General features: G+C 44.0%; 1 protein-coding gene across 1 annotated transcript; it reads right to left on the reverse strand.

The window, feature by feature from the left end:
- Nucleotides 1-469: 469 nt before the first annotated feature.
- LOC120986356 (lysozyme C-1-like) lies at nt 470-13,590 on the reverse strand. The gene is made up of 5 exons (XM_040414880.1): nt 13,508-13,590; nt 9,330-9,503; nt 4,327-4,485; nt 3,571-3,649; nt 470-640 (listed from the first exon to the last, which is right to left on the reverse strand). The coding sequence occupies exons 2-5, from the start codon at nt 9,466-9,468 to the stop codon at nt 580-582; spliced, it is 438 nt and encodes a 145-aa protein (XP_040270814.1). The 5' UTR covers nt 9,469-9,503; nt 13,508-13,590; the 3' UTR covers nt 470-579.
- Between the last annotated feature and the right edge of the window lie 10,210 nt (nt 13,591-23,800).

The raw sequence follows: 23,800 nt of genomic DNA on the forward strand, positions 1-23,800 counted from the left end.
ACTTCCTTCACTAGGGAAGGCAAAACTACTCAAGCTACTTTATACCAACAAACGCTCTGCTTACTTTCAGGAGTAAGTCTACTGAGAGACCACCAAAAATTGGTAATGCTGACTGTACTTCATGCCACCTTGAGAAAAGTTTTCAATTAGCAATAATCACACCTCGGTTAAACATTTTGGGTTTCCTTCCTTCCTCCCTTTATTTCCTCCTCCCTTACTCCCTTCCTTCCATCCTTCATCCCTTACTTTCGTACGTCTGTTCCCCTCTTCCTTTCATCCTTCCTTCCTACCTCCCTCCCCTCCTTCCTTCCATCCTTTATCCCTTTCTTCCTTACTTCTGTTACTCCCTTCCTTTCAACCTTCCTTCTTTCCTCCCCTCCTTCCTTCCATCCGTTCCTCGTTCCCTCCCTTCTTTCCTACCTTCTTTTCCATCCCTCATGGATAACACTATAACACTGTTTTTTGCGGTATTACATAATTTTATTCCATAACACAGTTGCAGGATTTGATTAGATCATTGAGTGAATCAGTGAAGTAGATACGAGGAACTCTTGATTTTTCATTTCTCCTCCTTGCTAATTAGCATCCAGCTGTAAATCGGCTCAAATCCCTTCCTCTGCAATGGTTCCTCCAGGCAACCCTGTGGGTGAGAAATAATAAAAATGATAATATAGCACATATAAGATGAGCCTGGCATCCCTTAGTCTATCCACAGCAGGTGTAAAGTCATGGCCTAATACAGTCATCCTCAAACTGCGGCACTCCAGCTGTTGCAAAACTACAACTCCCAGCATGCCCGAACAGCCTACAGGTATCAGCCTACAGCAGGGCATTGTGGGAGTTGTAGTTTTACAACAGCTGGAGGGCCGCAGTTTGAGGATGCCTGGCCTAATACATAGGTCCGTGGTAGTAAAAGGGATAATTGTAAAAAGGGACAAAACTGGATCAAATGAGAGAAGAAAATTAGAAGAAGAGCTGCAATATTTTTAGTATATTTTTTTGTGTTTTTTTTTTTTAATGTTCAGGTAGAAAATCAGAAACAAGTTTCATGTTCTGCATTCAAGAGTGATGTTTTTATGGGAGGAATGCCTTAAACGGCCCCACTAGTTCAAGAAAAAGAATTCACATTAACTGGGAAATGAAAGAAACACTAAGGCCTCTTTCACACGGGCGTGTCTGGATTAGGTCCGGATGCATCCTGGTGCATTGCGGCAAACCCGCGCGAGTAGGAACGCAATTGCAGTTTTGACTGCGATTGTGTTCCGATGTTCAGTTTTTATCGCGCGGGTGCAATGTGTTTTGCACGCACGTGATAAAAAACCGACTGTGGTACCCAGACCCGAACTTCTTTACAGAAGTTCAGGTTTGGGTTAGTTGTAGTGTAGATTGTATAATTTCCCCTTATAACATGGTTATGAGGGGAAATAATAGCATTCTGAATACAGAATACATAATACAATAAGGCTGGAGGGGTTAAAAAAAATAATTTAACTCACCTTAATCCACTTGTTCGCGCAGCCGGCATCTCTTCTGTCTTCATCTGTGAGGAATAGGACCTTTGATGACGTCACTGCGTTCATCACATAATCCATCACCATGGTAAAAGATAATGTGATGAGCGTAGTGACGTCATCAAAGGTCCTATTGCTCACAGATGAAGACAGAAGAGATGCCGGCTGCGCGAACAAGTGGATTAAGGTGAATTAAATTTTTATTTTATTTTTTTAACCCCTCCAGCCCTATTGTACTATGCATTCTGTATTCAGAATGCTATTATTTTCCCTTATAACCATGTTATAAGGGGAAATAATAATGATCGGGTCCCCATCCCGATCGTCACCTAGCAACCGTGCGTGAAAATCGCACCGCATCTGCACTTGCTTGCGGATGCTTGCGATTTTCACGCAACCCCATTCATTTCTATGGGGCCTGCGTTACGTGAAAAACGCACAAAGAGGAGCATGCTGCGATTTTCACGCAACGCATAAGTGATGTGTGAAAATCACCGCTCGTGTGCACAGCCCCATAGAAATGAATGGGTCAGGATTCAGTGCGGGTGCAATGCGTTCAACTCACGCATCGCATCCGCGCGGAATACTTGCCCGTGTGAAAGGGGCCTAAGGCCTCCTGCACACGAACAAAATGCGGGCCGCAATGCACGAACACCGTCCGTAGGGAAGCCGCAGCGGAACGCGGACCCATTAACTTTAATGGGTCGGCGATCCGGCCATTACGCAAAAAGATTTGCTTTTGTAGGGTTCCGTTCTGTGCTTCTGTTCTGCACCATTCCGCATCTCTGGATTTGCGGACCCATTGAAGTGGCCACAGAACAGCGCCCGTGTATTGCGGATACGCAAATGCCGTCTGCAATACGGCAACAGGAAGCACACGTTCGTGTGCAAGAGGCCTTATATGGGATCCTTCTTTTAATTTTTTTTCCACTGCAGATCTGCCGATTCCCGAGCTCCTCTTCTGACATCTAAGACTACCTGATTTATTCTGTGTATTTGGTAGCTCAAGACACTTCCTGCTGAGCATGGATTGGCCAGCACTGCTCATGCGAACAGTGCTGGCCAATCCAAGAGCAGGACTGGTCAAGTAGGGCGTGTCTTGGACGACTGATGCACAATATGCATCAGGTAGTCTGAGGAGCAATGTGACCATCTTGGATTGAAGAAGAGAAGCAATTGATGGATCTGCAACTAAGAGGATGAAAAGAAGGGCACCATGTAAGTGTTCTGTTCATCCCCAGTTAATGTGATATATTTTTTTGGAACTGGAGAGTTTCTTCAAATGCCATGTTCCCATATGTTTTAAAAATGTATAAGTTCCAGCTCACCATACCTATTCGGTGCATGGAGTGGACCTGACCCGTCCTTTCCACAACTGAATAAATTCAAAGAACTCCAGCATCCGAATAAAATGTCGTCTTCATTTCCCTACCGGTTAAAAGTACATGTATAAGACTTCACCACACTCCAGCGCAGGTTAACATGTTTCAAACGCAATGTTCTTAATCATAACCAGGTTATAACTGGTTATGATTAAGAACATTGCGTTTGAAACATGTTAACCTGCGGTGGAGGGTCGTGAAGTCTTATACATGTACTTTTAACTGGTAACGAAATAAAGACGACATTTTATTCGGATGCTGGAGATCTTTGAATTTATCCCATATGTTTTGTCAAAATCAAAACACAGATCTACTTTTTGTCTTTTGGAAATCCATTCATAACATGTACCTACTGGAGACCCTTGCTTGTTAACCACCACCGAGATCCAAGCTCATCCACTGTTCAAATGGATGCTATCACATCTTACTTGGCTCCCAATTCCCTTGCATTAGTATCCAACACAGCACTCTGTGGTCCCCTCCGATCATTACTATGAAGAGCACAAGACAAGCCACTGTGCGTCCATAAACAATAAATGGCCCCTTCATTGCGATATTAGGGGATATTCTGGAGGTCAGATTTTCACTGATCAAACATGGATGGCCCATGCTAAAGATCCTGAAGAACAGTTTTATTGGAAACAGAATATTTCTTAGAATATCTCTAAACATCTTACCAAGCTCCGATGCCGTTGGGGTCCCGCACAACTCGTTTAGCGCACTCAATGTCATCATAAATGTTATCATTCAGGAGACCTAAGAAAATATATTTTACTGTGAAAACTGTCGATACATACGATAGTAAATTGAATTATAGGGAAATGGAGTAAAGGCTGATAAGGGTAGAATTTTTATTCTGCACAAAAGTCTATCATGACTATGTAACACGTTTAAGGAGTTTTTAAAATATTGATGACCTATCCTCAGGACAGGTCATCAATACCAGATCGGCGGGGGTCCGACCCCCGGGAACCCCAGTCGATCAGCTGTTTGAGAACCATTGATCACTGTGGCCTCTTCCTAGGCCAGTGGTGTAATGTTCAAGTGAATGGGCCTGAGAACCCCGCCTGAAAAAGCACTCAGCTAGGAAAAATAACTTTTTTTTTTTAGGTTGAGTTCAATTTCCTACAAATAGGACAGAAAAAAGAATTAGGTATTTTTTTCCTCATCCAAATCTATATGTACTGCTGTATATGCATTGCTTCTAGAGAAAAATATCTCTGTCCATACGTGGTCCAACAGTGCATCTCTGCTGTGTAGAAGAGCTCTTACTCGCTAGACGACCAGTCACTTTTGTGCAGTCATCTTGATAACTAGGAAATAATGAGCTAATGGCCACTTCTCCCGGTGAAAACGGCTTATTGGCTTGGACTACTGCTTTAGATAACCCCTATTAGGATAAACTCAAGTTTCCCATATGTGACTATACGTACTCTGGCAGCTGATGTGGCAAGCGTTAACTGCCCCTGCTGTCTTTCCATCATTGCACCACCATTTGCTGTTGATCTGAAATATTCCATAGTCACGGCTTGGCCCATTGTTGTTTATAGCTGCGGTATTGTAGTTGCTCTCATAGTAGGCCAGACATATCCCTGCGATGTGAAACGAACAGGTTAATATTACTCATAAACCATATCTCCTGTCCACACTCCAATGAGTCTGATGTTAGTCATCATGGGCGCTGCAAATTTTATTTGACCTAAAATAGGACACACATGGTGGACAAGAGAGTCTGTGCCATAGAGACAAGTCCACGTATCTGCTATAGAGAGGAGCTACTCATTGGTCTTGTTCCCTGGGATCAGATGTGGTCTAGGGTAGTGATCTTAGGTGGTCTAGGGTAGTGAATGGGGTTAATGTTCGCATCCTACAGGTGTTAATGTCTGCATTCTAGCTGGCCTAAAGCTTGTATTAGACAGGCAGATCAGCAAGCATTCCCTCCCGACAATCACTTGCTAGCCAGTTGAGGAGACCACGGCTATTACGTGCATTGATTTCCTCCTCTGCAAGAGGAGGAGTGATCGCTATGCCATCGCTCGTCCCCATCCTGTCTAGTGGTTTGCAGGCGGCAGATCGCTATTAGACAGCACGATCTGCCCTTAAGCATTCTTAAAAATCAGAATTGCTTGTTTATTGGGCAATCGTCGGCAGTATTACACTGCAAGATGATCGCTAACGAGCGTTCATATGAACGCCTGTTAGAAATTATTGGCTGAAATATCGGCCAGTGTAATACAGCCTTAGGCCTCATGTACACAAACGTATTTTGTTTCTATGTCCCTTCCGGTTTTTTTGCAGATAGCATGTGGACCCATTCATTTCAATGGGTCCGCAAAAAATGAGGACAGCACACCGTGTGCTATCCGCATCCGTATGTCCGTTCCGTAGCCCCGCAAAAAAAATAGAACATGTCCTATTCTTGTCCGTTTTAGCCATTGTTACAATGTTACAAAAAAAAAATGGGTGCCATCCGTTTTTTTGGGCGTATCCGCAATTTGCAGACCGCAAAACAGATACGGTCGTGGGCATGTAGCCTTAAGGCCTCCTGCACACGACCGTATGGCTTTTTCAGTGTTTTGCGGACCGTTTTTCACAGATCCGTTGTTCCGTTTTCTGTTTCCGTTGTGTTTCAGTTTCTGCTCCGTTTTTCCGTTCCGTTTTTCCGTATGGCATATACAGTATACAGTAATTACATAGATAAAATTGGGCTGGGCATAACATTTTCAATAGATGGTTCCGCAAAAAACGGAACGGAAACGGAAGACATACGGATGTATTTCCGTATGTGTTCCATTTCTTTGCGGACCCATTGACTTGAATAGAGCCACGGAACGTGATTTGCGGGCAATAATAGGACATGTTCTATCTTTAAACGGAACGGAAAAACGGAAATACGGAAATGGAATGCATACGGAGTACATTCCGTTTTTTTTGCGGAACCATTGAAATTAATGGTTCCGTATACGGACCGTATACGGAACGCAAAAAATGGCCAGTAAACGGTTGTGTGCAGGAGGCCTAAGGCAGTGAAAGGATTTTTCCCACCATTGACAATTTTTCCCTATCCATAGGATAGGGGATAAAGGGTCTGATTGCTAGGGGCCCTATGTCTAGGAAACCCACCAATTCATAGGAGTTTGAAGGGAGTGGCAACCAAGCATGCCCGCTGCTGATTTATTCAATGTATGCTGTACTAGGCTATCTCATAGTCCCATAGATACGAAATGAAGCGGCACGTTAAATCGCCACGTGACTCACATGACTCCCTCACTGTGGTCATGCTGTTAGAAGGAACAGGGCGTTAAGGACCCCCCTGTGTTCAGATATTTATTGCCTATCAAGTAAATAGTGAGAAAATTTTAATAGCCAATCCTTAAGATAGTCCATCAATACTAGATTCGTTGGAGGGGCGACTTCCAGCAACCCCACCGATCAGCTTTGTGAAGAGGCTGTGGCACTCTGGTGAGTGCTGCGGTCTCTTCCTAGGTCAGTGACATCATGGTCTTGGTCACGTGGCCTAGGCACAGCTCAGTCCCATTCAAGTGACTGAACCTGGGTTGCTATACCAAGCATAGTTAATTTACAATGTATGGTGCCTCCACATTTTAGAATGCTCCCATAGTGCCCCCATGCCATACAATGCTCTCTTAGTGAGCCCACACAGTAGAATGCCCCCGTACAATAGTGCTGCCCTCTTAGTGCCCCTTTCTGTAGTGCGGCCCCCTTAGTGCCCTCCTTACAGTAGACCTACCCTGTTAGTGCCCACTTATAGTAGCGTGGCCCCCTTAGTGTCCTTATGAGGACCCCTTATATTAGGCTATTCGGTTCTGTTCCCCTCCAATGTGGGGAACTGAAGGTACAACTGATCCCATTGTTTTCTATGGGATAGTTGTCATAAATCTGGTGCATCAGTTGGGATGAAAAACACTGCATGGTCAGTTTTTCTGTCCGGCGCTATCAGTGTATAGACACCGTATCTGTGTAGTACACATATATCAGTTGTGTCTGGTTGGGGTAGTGTATGGTGAGTCTGGTTGGTCTTGACTAGGATGGAGAATTGTGGAAAAGTTGCTCAGGGAAAGGGGAGGTGTTCAAAAATTTGCCATTTAGCCAAGTGCAACAGGAGTAGGACTACGACATGGGCCATCTCCGCAGCATGAAACAGTAACTGACCATTTACCACGGCAGTGGGTAAGATCACCCTCTTTTTAAATATTTATTGCATGGTGTCTTCTGGTAATTCAATATGGCACATATTATCCACTGTGTGTGTGTGTGTGTGTGTGTGTGTGGTGCATAAATTGATTAGACCCCTGACAGCGAGTTCAATATATTTAATGTTATTTTTTGATTAATTTTTTTTTACATGGGCACTTCTTTTTCCCTTTTTATCTATGATAATAAAAGCTAGGTTTTAATATACCCTTATTTTTTTTATATTCTTGTCAATATCTGTGTGTGTAACTTGTGTAACCTTCACCAGCTTCTACTGAAGTGACCCAGAGGTACACTGCAAAACAGTTAATGAGATTTCTTATTATGTCATTTTACTATACAGTCTTTTGGTTTATTTGCTGGGAGACAGACTGATCCTGTCTCCCCTGGTTAGAAAGTTGAGGGTCTAGAAGCAAGAAAGAGGACCTGCCAAGTAGGCCTAAGGAGGATCCAACTCCAGGAAAACACAATTCCTGAGAGGAGAGCTTCATGGAAAAGCAACTTGGCCAAGGAAAGAACCTCTGAGAGGAAGGAGGCATTCAAAAGTAGAGGAAAACTAACCTTTATATATTCTGTCAGGAACCCTTTCCTTGTGGGGCCCTGGGCAGCTGAACTGTCTGCCCAAGTGGTATTTCCACCAATGTTTCACTGACCTTTACCACAAGGATAGTAATCATTAAAGAGTTCAGGTTTAGCTAAATTCTCTTTGTCAGCTAACATGTCGAAGAAAAAGACTTTCATCAGTGTTTACCCTTCCACTGTAATTCCATGATGTCCACTGTGATCATGTGGCTGGCTGCATATTTTTCTGCTGAAGTCCCGAGTCCGACTGGATGTGCTCCTGTGTCATCCTGTTCAACTGCATGTACATTTTGAAGCTGAACAGGAAGACAAAGAAGCTAATCTGGTCTGGATTTCAGCAGAAGCCCCTGCAGCCAGACAAGCTGTCAAATGATTGAGGATTGTAGAATCGGTGGCTTGATGGAAGGGTAAGTACTAATGAAAGTCTCCTCCTTTGATGCATTAGCTGATAGAGAGAATGTAAGTAAAGCTTAGAGAACCATTTTAACTTTCTCACTGCTCCTATTTCACCAGTGATGTAGTCATTCACCACATCACTCCCCTAGACCACTAGGGATGTTACCCATCTCTGTAGTAAAAATTGAAGCACAAAAATAGGAGCAGTGCTCCAATAACCAGACAATGCCACTTCACAGTGGATGCAGAGCAGCTCCGGTGGCTGGTTCCATGCCAGGAGTCAGATGCCTCCTGATTTTGAAATTGATGAACAATAAAGGGTGGGCAATCAATAAGTTGGTCTTGGAAACCCTCTTTAAGTAAAATTGGGTCTTTTAACATAGGGCTAACAGAAAAAAAAACAAAAATAACAAATATTACTGTATTTTTGGGTATGTTAGCAGAAATGGTGTCTCATTTTATACAGGGGCCCTTAGGGATTTGTGCATAGACCCCTATGTTGATTAACTAATTTGGATGTCATTTGCTGAGATTAGTTGTGTCTCTCTTAATGAAAACAACGTAGAATGGGGCTACGAAAATTGTAATGGTGTAAATGTGTACATCGTTTTTAAAGGGAACCTGTCATCAGCTTCATGTTGTCCTCACCACTGGCAGCATGAAGTAGTGACAGGCTCCCTCATTACAAAGGAATAGATTTCACTCTGAAACACTACGGTATTTCGGAGAAAACATAGTGGGAACAGGGAGAAGTGTCTGCTGGATGGTCCCTCTCCCCTGTAGGCAGAGACCTGAGCTGGGTGGGGAGAAGAAGCTGGAGAGGAGCCGCCCAGTGGACCCTTCTCCCCATACTTGGCTCTTTTTAACACAGCAGCATTTCAGTAATAAAATGTAGTTCTTTGTAATGTGGGAGCCTGTTAGTATTTCATGCTGCCCATGGTTAGAAAGTATATGCAATGTGGAGGAGTCTCCAAGATCTACTGATGTCCTACCCTGCTGTGAGGGCTATAGGTAGGTCGAGACATGTCAGATATCATCATCATGGTGGGGATCTGTCGGATAGTGACATTATTATGTCTGCTCCCATTGGCCTTTTGCAGACAACCTCATCGAAGATAACCTTTTGTGACATGTTTGGCATTGATAGAACGTGAACCTTGAGCTGCTGCGGATGCCCATAGTGTTCAGAACAACTCACAGAATATTATATTGTTTTATTTCTGTTTGATTAGGGTATACATACAGTTTGCAGCGCTGTAGCCATGATATCCAGAAAGTCCAGTTTCCTGGAAGATTCTGTATAACTCGCACTTGGTATAGATTTTTGCTTCTGAGCTGAGATAGAAGCACAGAAAGAAACCAAGGCAAAGGAGGACCTTCATTTTGGTTATCAGGTAAGGCAGGATCCAGAAGGTTTCTGTATAATATCAAACAAAGGAATCAATATAATGAATGATTTCAACATGCTCAATCCGATTCTTTTATTCTTGGGGGTGGGGGGGTTATTCACCACTAGAGGAGTCCAGGACTCCGGCAATAAGTTTCTCGACTCTTCCAACTGAGAACACATGCTCAAGCCAAGCTTGCATGTGTATTAAAGGATGGTGTGTGATAGCTGTCAGGCGAACTAGAAATTCAGCTGACATCTATAGTATGGTCGGCTTTCGGATCATTACAGAAAGGACTTCTATGGGCAGAGCAACATGGATCAACGAAGACCCGTATCACAGTATCGTATCAGCAGATATGTTAATTGATTTAGAGTAAATTAACCTGGAATATAACTACTATAGCACTATTCCCTATCAACAAGAATATGGGCTCGTGCTCACGGCCGTTGCCCGGCCGTGGACGTATTGTGGCCCGCAAACAGTGGGTCTGCAATACACAGGCACTGGCCGTGTGCACCCCGCATCACAGTCGGATGCGGATCGCAGACCCTATTCAGGTAAATGGGTCCGCGATCCGCATCCCGCGGCCACATGGTCAGTGCCTGTCGGTTGTGTGCATGAGCCCTAATGCTGAACTCTAGACTAGCTGAAGTAATATCAATAAATCCTTTAACCAGGGGCATAACTAGAAGTGACTGGGCCCCACAGCAAATATTTGTAAGGGCCCCCCCAACGCGCTTCGCACCTCCCTCCTCCTGTGTAAACCCCACTCCTTTGGCACAGTGTAGCGGTATACTGTATATTGTGGGGCACAGTGTAGCGGTATACTGTATATTGTGTGGCACAGTGTAGGCTATATGTGTATAACATAAACATATTTCATATGAAAACTTACAATTACTTGGCTTGGCCCTTGGGGATCTCGGACGCCACTTCAACACTTTGGTCGGGGGCTCGGCGGAGCTGATGTTGTGCTTTATCCTAATGAGAAAGATTTCATAATAAGGATTTGGAGAAGGGGCAGAGGGATAGCAGAGCAGGGAGAGGCTGGTGCTGCTACTAGGGGGTCATACCATGGGGGAGTAATAAAGCCCACCATAATGCCCCCCCAGTAGAAATAATTCTCCTTATAATGTGACAGTGCAAAAATACCCCCTTGTAATGCCCCCAGTTGAGCTAATGTCCCCATAGTGCCCCCCATAATGTACCAGTATAAAATGCCCCATATATAGTGCCCCAGTAGATGCCCCTCAGTGTCCGGCCTCTGATAGGCTGCCGGCCTAGTGTGCCCCATAATGCCCCCCAATAATGTGCCAGTAAGTGTCCCCATAGATGCCCCCCCATCATGTGCCAGTATCAAGTGCCTCTCTCCTCCCCCCACATGTCCCAGTATCATAGTGCCAAACCCCCCCATGTGCCAGTATCAAGTGCCTCTCTTTCCCCCCCATGTCCCAGTATCATAGTGCCACCCCCCCAAAAAAAGTGGCAGTATCAAGTGCCTCCCCCCCATGTGCCAGTATCATAGTGCCAAACCCACCCATGTTCAAGTATCAAGTGCCAACCCCCCCATGTCCCAGTATCATAGTGCCATCTCCCCCCCAAAAAAGTGCCAGTATCAAGTGTCTCTCCCCCCCATGTGCCAGTATCATAGTGCCAAACCCACCCATGTGCCAGTATCAAGTGCCAAACCCCCCTCCCACGTGCCAGTATCAAGTGCCTCTCTCCTCCCCCCCATGTCCCAGTATCATAGTGCCATCTCCCCCCCCCCAAAAAAAAGTGCCAGTATCAAGTGCCTCTCTCTCCCCCCCCATGTGCCAGTATCAGGTGCCAGCCAACCCCTCTCCCCCCATGTGCCAGTATCAGGTGCCTCTCTCCCCCTCATGTGCCAGTATCAGGCGCCAACCCCCCTCCCCCCCCATGTGCCAGTATCAGGTGCCAATCCCCCTCCCCATGTGCCAGTATCAAGTGCCTCCCACTCCCCCCATGGCAGTAACAGTCGGGTATTAAAAAAAAATAAACACTTATACTGCCTTTGCCTATCTGCCTTTAACTATCTAGACCACCAAGAGTATACTCTAGAACCTCCAGATAAGGGTTCGCATCTGTGGCAGCGGATGCGGCAGGCTGTTTCGGCACAGAGCTGCCTGCCGGATTCTACAGCTAACCACCGGATCCACATTGACTATAGCCCTTCTGGTGATATCCTAAGACCAGTTTTTATTTTATTTTATTTCCTAAACATGATTATGATGGTGGCCATCTTTCCTGAGCTGATGCTAAAGGGGTCGTCTCACTTCATCAAATAGCATTAATTATGTAGAGAAAGTTAATACAAGGCACTTACTAATGTATTGTGATTGTCCATATTGCTTCCTTTGCTGGCTTGATTAATTTTCCCATCAAATTATACACTGCTCGTTTCAATGGTTACGACCACCCTGCAATCCAGCAGCGGTAGTCATGCTTGCACACTATAGGAAAAAATGCCAGCCTGTTTGGTGGCCGGGACCATGGGAGCACACATAGGCTGGTGCTTTTTCCTATAGTGTGCGAGCACGACCACCACTGATGGATTGCAGGGTGGTCGTAACCATTGAAACGAGCAGTGTATAATGTGATGGAAAAATTAATCCAGCCAGCAAATGAGGCAATATGGACAATCATAATACATTAGTAAGTGACTTGTATGAATTTCCTCTACATTATAAATGCCATTTGCTGAAGTGAGACGACCCCTTTAGCAGCATTTAGAAACATGTTTTACAGCAGCCACATGGTCCATAGACACAGTGGAGAGAAGGGGACCATATTGACTATACGTCTCTATGGGAGACTTTTCTACGCATTCTCTGTTATCTATCTATTATCTATCTATCTTCTATCTTCTATCTATTATCTATCTATCTATCTATTATCTATCTATCTATCTATCTATCTATTATCTATCTATTATCTATCTATTATCTATCTATCTATTTATCTATTATCTATCTATCTATCTATCTATCTATCTATCTATCTATCTCATATCTATCTATCTATCTATCTATCTATCTATCTATCTATTATCTATCTATTATCTATCTATCTATCTATTATCTATCTATTATCTATTATCTATCTATTATCTATCTATTATCTATCTATCTATTTATCTATTATCTATCTATCTATCTATCTATCTATCTATCTATCTCATATCTATCTATCTATCTATCTATCTATCTATTATCTATCTATTATCTATTATCTATCTATTATCTATCTATCTATCTATTATCTATCTATTATCTATTATCTATCTATTATCTATCTATCTATTATCTATCTATCATCTGTCTATTATCTATCTATCTATTATCTATCTATCTATCTATCTATTATCTATCTATCTATCTATCTATCTATCTATCTATCTATCTATCTATTATCTATCTATTATCTATCTATCTATCTATTATCTATCTATTATCTATCTATTATCTATCTATCTATCTATCTATCTATCTATCTATCTATCTATCTATCTATCTATCATCTGTCTATTATCTATCTATCTATTATCTATCTATCTATCTATCTATCTATCTATCTATCTATCTATCTATCTATCTATCTATCTATCTATCTATCTATCTATCTATCTATGTATCTAAATACATGGCATTGTAATCCTGCCTGTCATGATAAGGAGATGACTGCAGAAAGTGATCTTGTATAGAAATAATATCTATTATTTGTTGCTCATCTGCCAGTGCAAAAACTGCTCAATTTTAGGAGTTTTTAAAAATATATATAGTGACATGGAAAATTGCTAATAATGTCACTAAAAATTCTTTCAAAATATATTTATCATAAAAACCTGACTTTCTGATGACCCGTTCCTGTTAAGCTCTCCATAGACACTGATCAACCATTAATACTATGTGTTGATGCGTCTTTGGATTACATTCTAGGGGTCACTGCGAGGTACTAAGCGAAAGGGAGGCAAGTTCTAAGGAAAGAGAATGCAAGAATCAGTAATACTTACTATCCAACTAGGCTTTTCTCCTAAATACATGGAAGGACGTGAGCTCTACTTATATGCATCTGAAAGGAGATGTTATCTTACAGGTAAGGGGAAAATATTTGCTCACCAGAGGCTGCCAAGTATTATCACACAGTTAAGTAATAACTATAAGAAAAGGTAAATGATACGTTCTGTAAGTGCATTGTTACGTAGGGTCCGATAAGCCCTCTGTTTCATGTCTGTGTTTGAGCTTTTGCCCAGGCTTACGATTGGTGATAATATTCAGAATATACTAGATCATATGATCCTATGTTATTTCCAATGGTTTCTAAACCCAACCGAACCTGAAAACATGTTTTGAAGGGCTGAATAGATCTTATTGTGCTTTGTGTGAAGTCACAAGGACCAAGTCGTTTACTGATACCTCATAATAATCTAATCTCAGACAAGGAAATAAGAAATTATTAAGGCAATGGAAACGTGAGTGCAAATATTGTTATATTGGCTTTTGGAAGCTGGCACAATTCGGCTATGCAAAGTATAGAGTGAGATATGAGGACGCAACTTCACAAGTGCATATATCCAAGATATGGTGGTTCTTGTTCTTGCGGCCAGTAGTAGCCCTGGGCTGGATGGAATGCTTCTGGTTATCTTGTGGAGGAGCATAGCTATAGATCAGGCATAGGTATCGACCGGCGCCTGAAGGGGTGCAAAAGTCCATCCGGCACATCAGTAGAAGACATCAGTATTAAAAATGACACATGGCAGACGGGGAAGTCCTTTACTTATTTTGAATAGACACCTAAGAACGTCAGGTTATGTCTCTTTGTGGATGACTGATCATCTACAAGACTAGCCACTAGTCACTGCTTTCTTACAGCGGTACCTTGGAACAAATGACTGATATCTTGTGGTAAAGTGGCTGCATGCCGTGGTGCACCTCCAATGAGGCCAGGTGAGGCGACTGCCTCAGACGGTAAGACCTAGAGACAAGCGGGGCAGTGGCAGGGCCATGAGAAATGAGCGCAGTTCTCAGGTTCTAAAGACTTCATTTCAGTTCTTAAGACTTTATTCTAAAGGGGAGCTGTCACCTCTGCTGACATTGTGTCCTTTCTGCTTCAGCTCTCTGTCACGGTTCGGGGGGGTGCTCCCTTTCTGTGGTCTCTTTCTTTGTCACAGCTCAGGGGCATGTCCATTCTGCTGTCACTGTAACTGTCACAGCTTCTAAAATAAGACCCAACTGGTAGCATGCAATTATGTCTCAGGAAGATATGTAAATTTCCCCAAAAGCCCTCAGAGGCTACTTTTGGGTAGCGCACCTCTTGGAAAGAGATTGCTGACTGATAGACATGCCTCTATCACACATTCGAAGACATTTTGCCCAGTTGATTCTAAGAACGGGCGCATCATTGGATTGAGAGAAACAGAATGTTCAATTTGACGAACTACCACCATAGCTGTTAGGGGTTTTTTGAAGCTGTGGTTACGTGAGGGGAAAGCACACACTGCAAACAGGCTCCTGATGGCCCAGACAGACCACCATAAGTGAGGATCTTTTGATCCACGACAAAACATAGGTGGCACTTCCATTACACACCCCTGACTCTTCCTGGACCATTTCCAGGCACTCAGCTAAAGGAAATATGGTGTCCATAACGTGTCAAACCATTGACCGCCAGCAACTATCATCTTTGTTTGCAGTGTTGTTGTGAACGAGGAACCTGGACTGCTATGGATCGGAGCCATAAAATCTTTGGTGATGAATCAAAGTTGTGTTTGGGATCCCACGTTGGTGGGTTTTGACTATGGAGGTCTCATGGTGGCACTTCTATCCTGCCTTTCTCGTGAGTGGCACGCTGTCCCAACTGCCATTGTGATGATCAGGGGAGCCATTGCATACAGTCGGTCACCCCTAGTAGTGATAATACAAGGGACATGTGTTGCCTCTCATGGTAGGTCTTTCAAATGGCTTTTTTCAGCAGGATAATGCTCGCCCACACAAGAGTTTCATAGGAATGTTTCCACATTACAACACTTCCTTGGCCTGTATGGTCTCCAGATTTATTGTCAATCCAGAATTTATGGGGCCAACTGGGACACCAGCTTTGTGCAGGCTCTACAGGCCCAGCTGCAACATATGTGGGCAAATGGAGAAGGATACCATATGGAACCTGTATGCCTCCATGCCTAACCGTATCTCATCTTGTATCCAGGCTGGAGGCAGTACTTCATCTGGTATTCAGCTTAGAGGTGCCCAACAGGGTACTAGAGCTTCCTTTTAATTGTACAGTTTTCCCCAATAAATGTGTCCCTTCTTCCTAATATTGTAATCACTTACATGTATCATCATTACATTTACACACACAAAGTTTAATTCGATTCCAGCAACTTCTTCTTGGTACGATATTTTTTTTTGTCAATGAGTGTATATGGATCTACCTACCATATTATCTACTGCCAAGGACCAGCAAGAAATTAAATATGAAGATGCCCCACTGACTTTCTTACAAGATATTACTCCATACACACTGACTAAGTCTTGCCACATAAAACAACTCCTAGAGGAGCTGAGAGTGAACAATCTTCTGTATTGCTGGCATTGCATTATCACTTATACACCTGCAGGCATGAACAGGGCCAGGCCCATGCTGGATGTCTTATCTGTTTGTGTCCCATCCAGGTCCCCAGTGCCAAATGAAGAGGGCTTGCCTCCACTTCCCTAACTGGAGTTCTGTAGGATTGCCAACAAAGTGTCCTAAAACCAAATAGATTCCAATGAAAAATCTCCCAGACAGTTGGACAGATTAGCTATTCTAGCAAATTTATCAGACTTTCTTATGGTTCTCTGGTTGAGCTGAATAACCAGTTCTTAGGCTGTTCTATTTGAACTCAGTTACTGTTAGTTTGTTATATTTCCTTTGTGTCATCTACATCCATCTCTTTCCACAATCTCATCACACCAAAGGCACACATATAATATGGGAGTCTCTTTCGATGACAAATATTTGTAATGCGCTTTTCTCACAGGTACAGTTGTGTGACTGGGGCAACTCCATGAATGCCATATAGGCACTCAACTTCAACACACATTAGGGTCAATTTTATAGGAAGAAAGTTTGCCTATATTTTTGGAGTGTTGGAGGAAACATACACAAACACAGGGAGAACGTACAAACACCATGCAGATGTTGTCCCTGATTAGATTCGAACTCAATACCCATTGCTGCATGGCACCAGTGCTAAGCACTGAACCACCATGTTGCCGCTTGCACTATGGGCCCTTGGTTTCCTCCCTCCTCATATTATCGGGCATAGTGTGTGTTTCTGTGGTGTGGTTAGGTGTCTGGCCTGAGATGCTGGATGTTAGTTAGCTCCAGTTTGAATTCCAGCAGGCTGTTCCAACGCTCCTGGGTGCGGACGGAACGTCCACCATGCCCATTAAGTATAATAAGGTCCGGCGGAGATCTGTATGCATTCAGACAGACAAGAGGAGAATTGGCCGGACACAAACCGCTACATGCTGAAGTTTGTGTCCGGCCGATCCTCCGCTTGTCTGCTGAAAAAGCCATGCCGAAGTTTCATATCGGAGGTGTGAAAGTAGCCTTATTCAAGTTATCAGCCCCTAATATTTCAGCAACTAATTAGTGTACCTTAGTGGTCACCCTTTACAATATCTGTAAATACCTCTTACTTTTGGTGTTTTTCACCTAATCTGATCTCAGTTTACATGATCTTCATTGACACCTGTTAGCTCTCCCTCACCCCTCATCATGACTTGTTTGCACTCCCAGGATACTGCGTATAGAAAGGATACTGAAATGGTAGTGTCACGGACGTACTGAGACATACGGACGTCCCCGCGACAGTGGGTGACAGAAGATCTGTGAGACCGGCAACACGTGATTTGATCTGACAGGTTTCCTTGTGGATCAATAGACGTCTGTGTTTCTGATACTGGCCACACCTCTAACCTCCAGGTGTTGCTATTGTGGTCATTTATCTTTCCTTATTTATAGTTGCTTCTCCCACAATGCTGTGTGGTTTATATTTTCATTAGTATCTGTGGTCTACTGGTGTTTGGTTCTCGGCTGAGTTCCTGTTGCTGCCATAGCTACTGGAAAGTTAAGTGTTTCCTTTCCCTTTTGCATTTTGCTTTGGTTTATCTGTGTGTTGCTTTTCCCCTGCCCTTTGTTGTAAGCCTGAGGGAGACTCCTGGTCATCCTTCCTTTCTGGAGTAACAGGTAGTCTCAGTCCTGTCACTATCGCCAGTGTCTTATAGGGTGACTCTAGGTAATCCTGCATATGAACTCACCTACCTTTGGTGTCTGTTCATACTGATAGCCAGTCAGGACTGTGACTAGGAATTTGACTAGGAGGTGTCCTTCATTCTTCCCTTTCTTTCAGGCCTTGTTCCAAGTTCCCTTTCCTTCTTCGTCCGGTGTGGTGTCTCCCTCCCACACACGGGCGTGACATTATAAATGGCCAAACCGTAATTTTTTGTTAATTCGAGTGCAGCCATGGACCTGATTGCTGCACTGGCAGAACAGCTACAGGGTCTATCTTTGTAAGTAGCTGATCTCCGAACGACAGTCTTTCAGATCTAGAGACCGCAAGCTGTTGGTCCTGGTGGTGGTTACCAGACCTTTCTGGAGCCTAAAGTTGCTCTCCCGGACAGATTCTCTGCGGGACGTGATAATTTTATTTTATTTAGGGATGCGTGTAAAGTATATTTTAGGCTACGTCCACACTCATCCGGTGATGTGGGACAGCGAGTTGGTGTGGTGATTTCTTTGCTTAAGGGGGATGCGCAGTCATGGGCTTTTTCTCTGCCGACCGGATTCCAGTCTCTCCGGTCGGTGGACAAATTTTTCAAAGCCTTGGGTCTGATCTATGATGACCCGGATCGGACCTCCTTGGCTGAAACCAAGCTGCGTGGCCTTCATCATGGAGATTGTTCTGCGGAAATGTATTGCTCAGAGTTTAGGAGGTAAGCTACGGATACTGAGTGGAACGATCTGGCTTTCCGTAGCCAGTTTTGTCAGGGGTTATCTGAGAGGCTGAAGGACGCTTTGGCCTTTCATGAAACTCCTGTGTCTCAAGTTGTGCATGATATCAGATTAAGGCCTCTTTCACATGGGCGTCGCGCGTGAGGGCTGGATAGGATGCGGGATGCGTTGCGGGAAAATGCGCAATTTTTCAGTGCGAGTGCAAAACGTTTTAATGCGTTTTGCACGTGCGTGAGAAAAATTGGCTAGTTTGGTACCCAGACCCGAACCCAGACTTCTTCACAGAAGTTCGGGTTTGGGTTAGGTGTTGTGTAAATTTTATTATTTTTCCTTACAACATGGTTATAAGGGAAAATAATAGCATTCTTCATACAGAATGCTTAGTAAAATAGTGATGGAGGGGTTAAAAAAAAATAAACTCACCTTAATCCACTTGTTCGCGCAGCCCGGCTTCTCTTCTTTCTTCTTCTTCTTTGAGGAAAAGGACCTGTAGTGACGACACTGCCTGCTCCAACAAGAAAAAGCCGTCAACGAGTATTTTTATGACCGGGGTGCTAGGACAGCCTCTGCGGAGCTGGGTATTTTTTTGCCACGTTACTGGACGCAATGCCTGTAGGCTCATGCGTCCTTTTGTTGTGGTCACCTTCACCACCAGAAACAGCCTTATCGCTTGCTGGACCTGCGACAATGCTGGAAGAGGAGTCTGAGTAAGAGGAGTCAGAGGAGGAATGTGGCTTTGAGGAGGAGGAGGAATACCAACCACAGCAGGCATCCCAGGGTGCTCATTGTCACCTATCTGGTACTCGTGGTGTTGTACGTGGCCTTCAGTGAGATCAGTGAGGACAAGGAACGGGACATGAGTAGCTCGGCATCCAACCTTGTGCAAATGGGGTCTTTCATGCTGTTGTGCCTGTTGAGGGACCTTCGTATAAAAAGGCTGAAGGAGAACGACCTGTACTGGGTGGCCACGCTACTAGACCCCCGGTATAAGCAGAAAGTGCCTGAAATGTTACCGAATTACCGCAAGTCGGAAAGGATGCAGCAGTTCCAAAACAAGTTAAAAAGTATGCTTTACACAGCTTATAAGGGTGATGTCACAGCACAACGGGAATCTAACAGGGGAAGAGGTGAAAGTAATCCTCCTCCTACCACGACCACGCCGGCAAGGACAGGACGCTTTACAGATGTGTTGTTGATGGAGGACATGCAGAGATTTTTAGGTCCTACGCATCGCCACAGCCCTTCAGGATCCACCCTCAGAGAACGACCCGAGCGACAGGTAGCAGACTACCTTAACTGCAGATATCGACACTCTGAGGAGCGATGAACCCCTTGACTACCTGGTGTGCAGGCTTGACCTGTGGTCTGAGCTATCCCAATTTGCAATAGAACTTCTGGCCTGCCCCGCTTCAAGTGTCCTGTCAGAAAGCACCTTCAGCACAGCAGGAGGTATTGTCACTGAGAAGAGAAGTCGCCTCGGTCAAAAAAGTCTAGATTACCTCACCTTTATTAAGATGAATGAGGCATGGATCCCGAAGGGACTGACAGTGGGCGATACATTTGACTAAAAAAGACCTGATGAGATGCCTTGGGCTAAAAATGGTCCACACGCTGCTGGATTTAATCTCTGCATTCTGGATGACTTGCGTGACTTCTCCGCCACCAACTAGGGTTCAAGCCGCAATGTTTTAGTGCACTTTCTGCCTGGAAAACATAAATTTTTCTGGCAAGGTCCCTTTGTTTTTTTAATAGTATCTTTTTATTTATTAATTTAGCAAAAAGCATAACAAACACATCAAATACAGACAATCATCAATTGAGTCCAGTACAAATCAAATACATGGGATCAATCATAACAGTTCCTCATGACCCAAGTTCGGGACAGAAGAAAAAGATATCACTTTCAGGATGAACAGTACCCAACATATCAATCCTAAGGAAGATTCAAAGTACTGCACACACACACACACACACACACACACACATTCACACCTGCCTTCATTGGTCAGAACAGTCTTTCAGTCATCTATGGTACTAGAGTCTGGGCTCCAATCCAGGGGTCCCATATCTTCATGAAGCGATCAGGGGTCCCTCTTCTCTCATACACAAACTTGTATAATTCAAGATCAGCATTAACTAGATGTACCCATTGTTGCACAGTAGGATTCTTAGGAGGTTTCCAGTTGAGAAGGATAGTTTTCCTAGCATAATATAAGAGTATTCTATACAGCTTCCTGCCAAATTTGGTTGGAACAATCTCGTTAGCTACTCCCAACAGACTAGTGAGCTCAGTACAGACGTTAGGAAAGCCTAGTTTGTCATTAAGATATTTATGGATTTCTTCCCAGAAGCCAAGAATAATCGGACACTGCCAAACCATGTGTATAAGACAACCGTTTTCATGTCCACATCTTGTGCAATGAGGGTTCGGCAATTTACCCATTTTAAATAGCCTCACAGGAGTATAATAAATCCTATGAAGCCACTTAACTTGAATCAACTGATCCCTAGCACTTACCACTGTAGATCTCCATGTACAGCTAGATTCTTTAACATGAACATCTTCCAAACCTTCAATGTCCCTTTTCCACCTAACAAATGCCCTGTCCAGGGGGGAGTCCTGCAACGCCATCAACGACGCATACAGGGTCGACACTGGTTTGACCAACGGAACCCTCCTAATCGCTGCCTCAACTGTACCACACTCCAGTTTCAAAGGTTCTCTACCAAACTGAGCCTGACAGGCATGCCTGAGTTGAAGATATCTATACAAACAACGCTGGGGCAAATTAAATTCCTGTTTCAAACTATTAAAGGTTCTAAATAGGCCTTTATCATATAGTTGGGTAAGGTAGCGCACCCCCCTCTGAGGCCAAAATTCTAACTCCAGTAATGAGAACAGCTCCAGAAGCACTCTGTTTCTCCACAAAGGCAAATACGGCGACCAAGTAATATCATTCTCATCAGGGTTACATTTCTGACCCCATTTGACCCACATCTGTACTGCAGCAGCCATCGATTGGGTGTAGTGTACTGTAGACCTAGCCCCCCTCCTATATGCCAAGTTCGTAAGTGCCTCATAGGACCCCAATAAAGCTGCCTCCAACACTACCGCCGGGTTACCTGAGTCAGCCCGTACCCACCACGCCACATAGCTCAGCTGCACCGCTACATAATACATGTACAGGTTTGGCAAGGCAAGACCCCCCCCGCAGATAAGACGCCTGGAGGGTGGATCTCGCTATTCTGGGAGAAGACTTATTCCATAGAAAGGGAGCGATTATCCTATCCAAAGTAGCAAAATGTCTCTTGGGGAGTAACACTGGGGCAGCCCTATATAAGTATAGCAATTTTGGAAGAAGAATCATTTTTACCACATTGATACGCCCAACCAGAGTTAAAGGAAGGTTTTCCCAAGCCTCTAGCTTTCGAGTAATGGATTGCATTGTAGGAGCAACATTCAAATCATAAAATTTTGCCACTTCTTTATGAACAATAATCCCCAAATACGTAAATTGCTCCACTATCTGAAGCTTATTGTTCACCGAAATGCGAGCTGGGTCAACATCATCAACCAGACATAGACTAGACTTAGCCCAGTTCACACGGAGACCCGAGAAACCCCCAAATTGATCAACAACACCTAAAAGGGTATCCAAGGATTTCCCTGAATCTGCTAGGTAAACCAGCATGTCATCAGCATATAATGAAAGCTTTTCTGATATTCCAGCTATTTCCCAGCCTTCTATACCTGAGTTAGAGGAAATGAGTATCGACAAAGGTTCCATGATTAATGCAAATAACAGGGGGGAGAGAGGGCAGCCTTGTCTAGTGCCTCTCCCCAAGGGGAAGGAGTCCGATGTGTACCCATTCACCCTGACTCTCGCCGAAGGGGATCTATAAAGCATTCGTAACCAGCACAAAAAATTCTCCGGAAAGCCCATTTGAGTCAGCACTGCCCACATAAACTCCCATTCTACTGAATCAAATGCTTTTTCATTGTCTAAGGACGCAAGAGCCCTCATACCTCTGTTATCATGTTTGACCTGAAGATTAGTGAACAATCGCCTTAAATTAATATCTGTGGTTTTCCCTGGCATAAAACCCGATTGATCTACCCCCACCAAGGAGAGAATTACCCCCCGCAATCTTAACGCCAGTACCTTCGCAAAGATTTTGAAGTCAAGATTCAGAAGTGAGATAGGTCGATAAGAGCTACACTGGTCAGATGGCTTCCCCGACTTGTGAATCACTACTATCGTTGCCTCCAGAAAGGACGGTGGCAACGAACCACTTTCCAGTGCATACCTCAACAGCTTCCCAAATCTACTAACCAGGTCTTTAGAAAATCGCTTATACCATTCAGCAGGAAATCCATCGGGTCCCGGGGTTTTCTTGGTTGCTAAGGAACTAATGGCCGTTTCAATCTCCAGGTCAGATATGTCTGCCGCCAGGGCCCCCCTGTCATCTCTGTCCAAAGAAGGGATATTAATTCCTGCTAAGAAATTGACAATTTCCTCCGAAGTACACGTGATCTTGGGGGCATACAATGTCTCATAATAGGAGGCAAACTGTTGGCAGACATCTCTGGGCTCCCTCAATAAGAGCCCCTGATCATTCAGAACTCCCGCCACCACCGTTTGTTGAGTCTCAGATCTAGTCAAGTACGCCAAGGCCCTGCCACACTTATCACCATCTGAAAAAATAGTTTGCCTCTGATTTAAAAGTTTCTTCTCAGTATATTCAGTTAAATGCAAAGTAAACCTTCGCTGCGCCTCAAGCCACAAAGTCTGTTTCTCAGGGCAAGGATCTAGTATATATAACCTCTCCTTATCAGCTAGTTCCGTCTCTAGTTTTATCCGTTTGATATTCAGTTCCTTTCTATGAGTTGCAATAGCAGCAATCAATGCCCCCCTCATTACTGACTTGAAAGCATCCCATTCTACCAGAGGATTCGTAGACCCTTCATTTTCTGCCCAGTAGTTCCCCATTGCATCTAGACTCTCTCTCACCACAGGTAATACCTCGAGCCACATAGGGTTTAACCGCCACTGCTTATCAGTCGAAGCCAGAGGCTGTGACAGTATCAGAAGGAGGGGGGCATGGTCTGAAACTCCTCTCGGTAAATAATCACTGGACTTGATATAGGGGGATAAATCTCTGCTGACAAAGGCCATATCTATACGAGAGAGTGAGCCAGTAGAAGCTGAATAGCAAGAGAATTGCGCATCTGTGGGGTGGAAATAGCGCCACGTCTCTACTAAATCATAAGAATTAGCCCAATGTGATAGGACATTGCTGTGTGAGG

Source organism: Bufo bufo, chromosome 1 (genome assembly GCF_905171765.1).
Source record: "Bufo bufo chromosome 1, aBufBuf1.1, whole genome shotgun sequence".
In the NCBI taxonomy this organism is placed as follows: domain Eukaryota; kingdom Metazoa; phylum Chordata; class Amphibia; order Anura; family Bufonidae; genus Bufo; species Bufo bufo.

Coding starts and splice junctions, on each gene's coding strand:
- LOC120986356 (XM_040414880.1), bottom strand. CDS start 9,468: ATGAAGGTCCTCCTTTGCCTTGGTTTCTTTCTGTGCTTCTATCTCAGC. Junction 4,486..9,329: donor TGGCTACAGCGCTGCAAACT/GTATGTATACCC, acceptor TTCACATCGCAG/GGATATGTCTGGCCTACTAT. Junction 641..3,570: donor CCCAACGGCATCGGAGCTTG/GTAAGATGTTTA, acceptor TCTCACCCACAG/GGTTGCCTGGAGGAACCATT.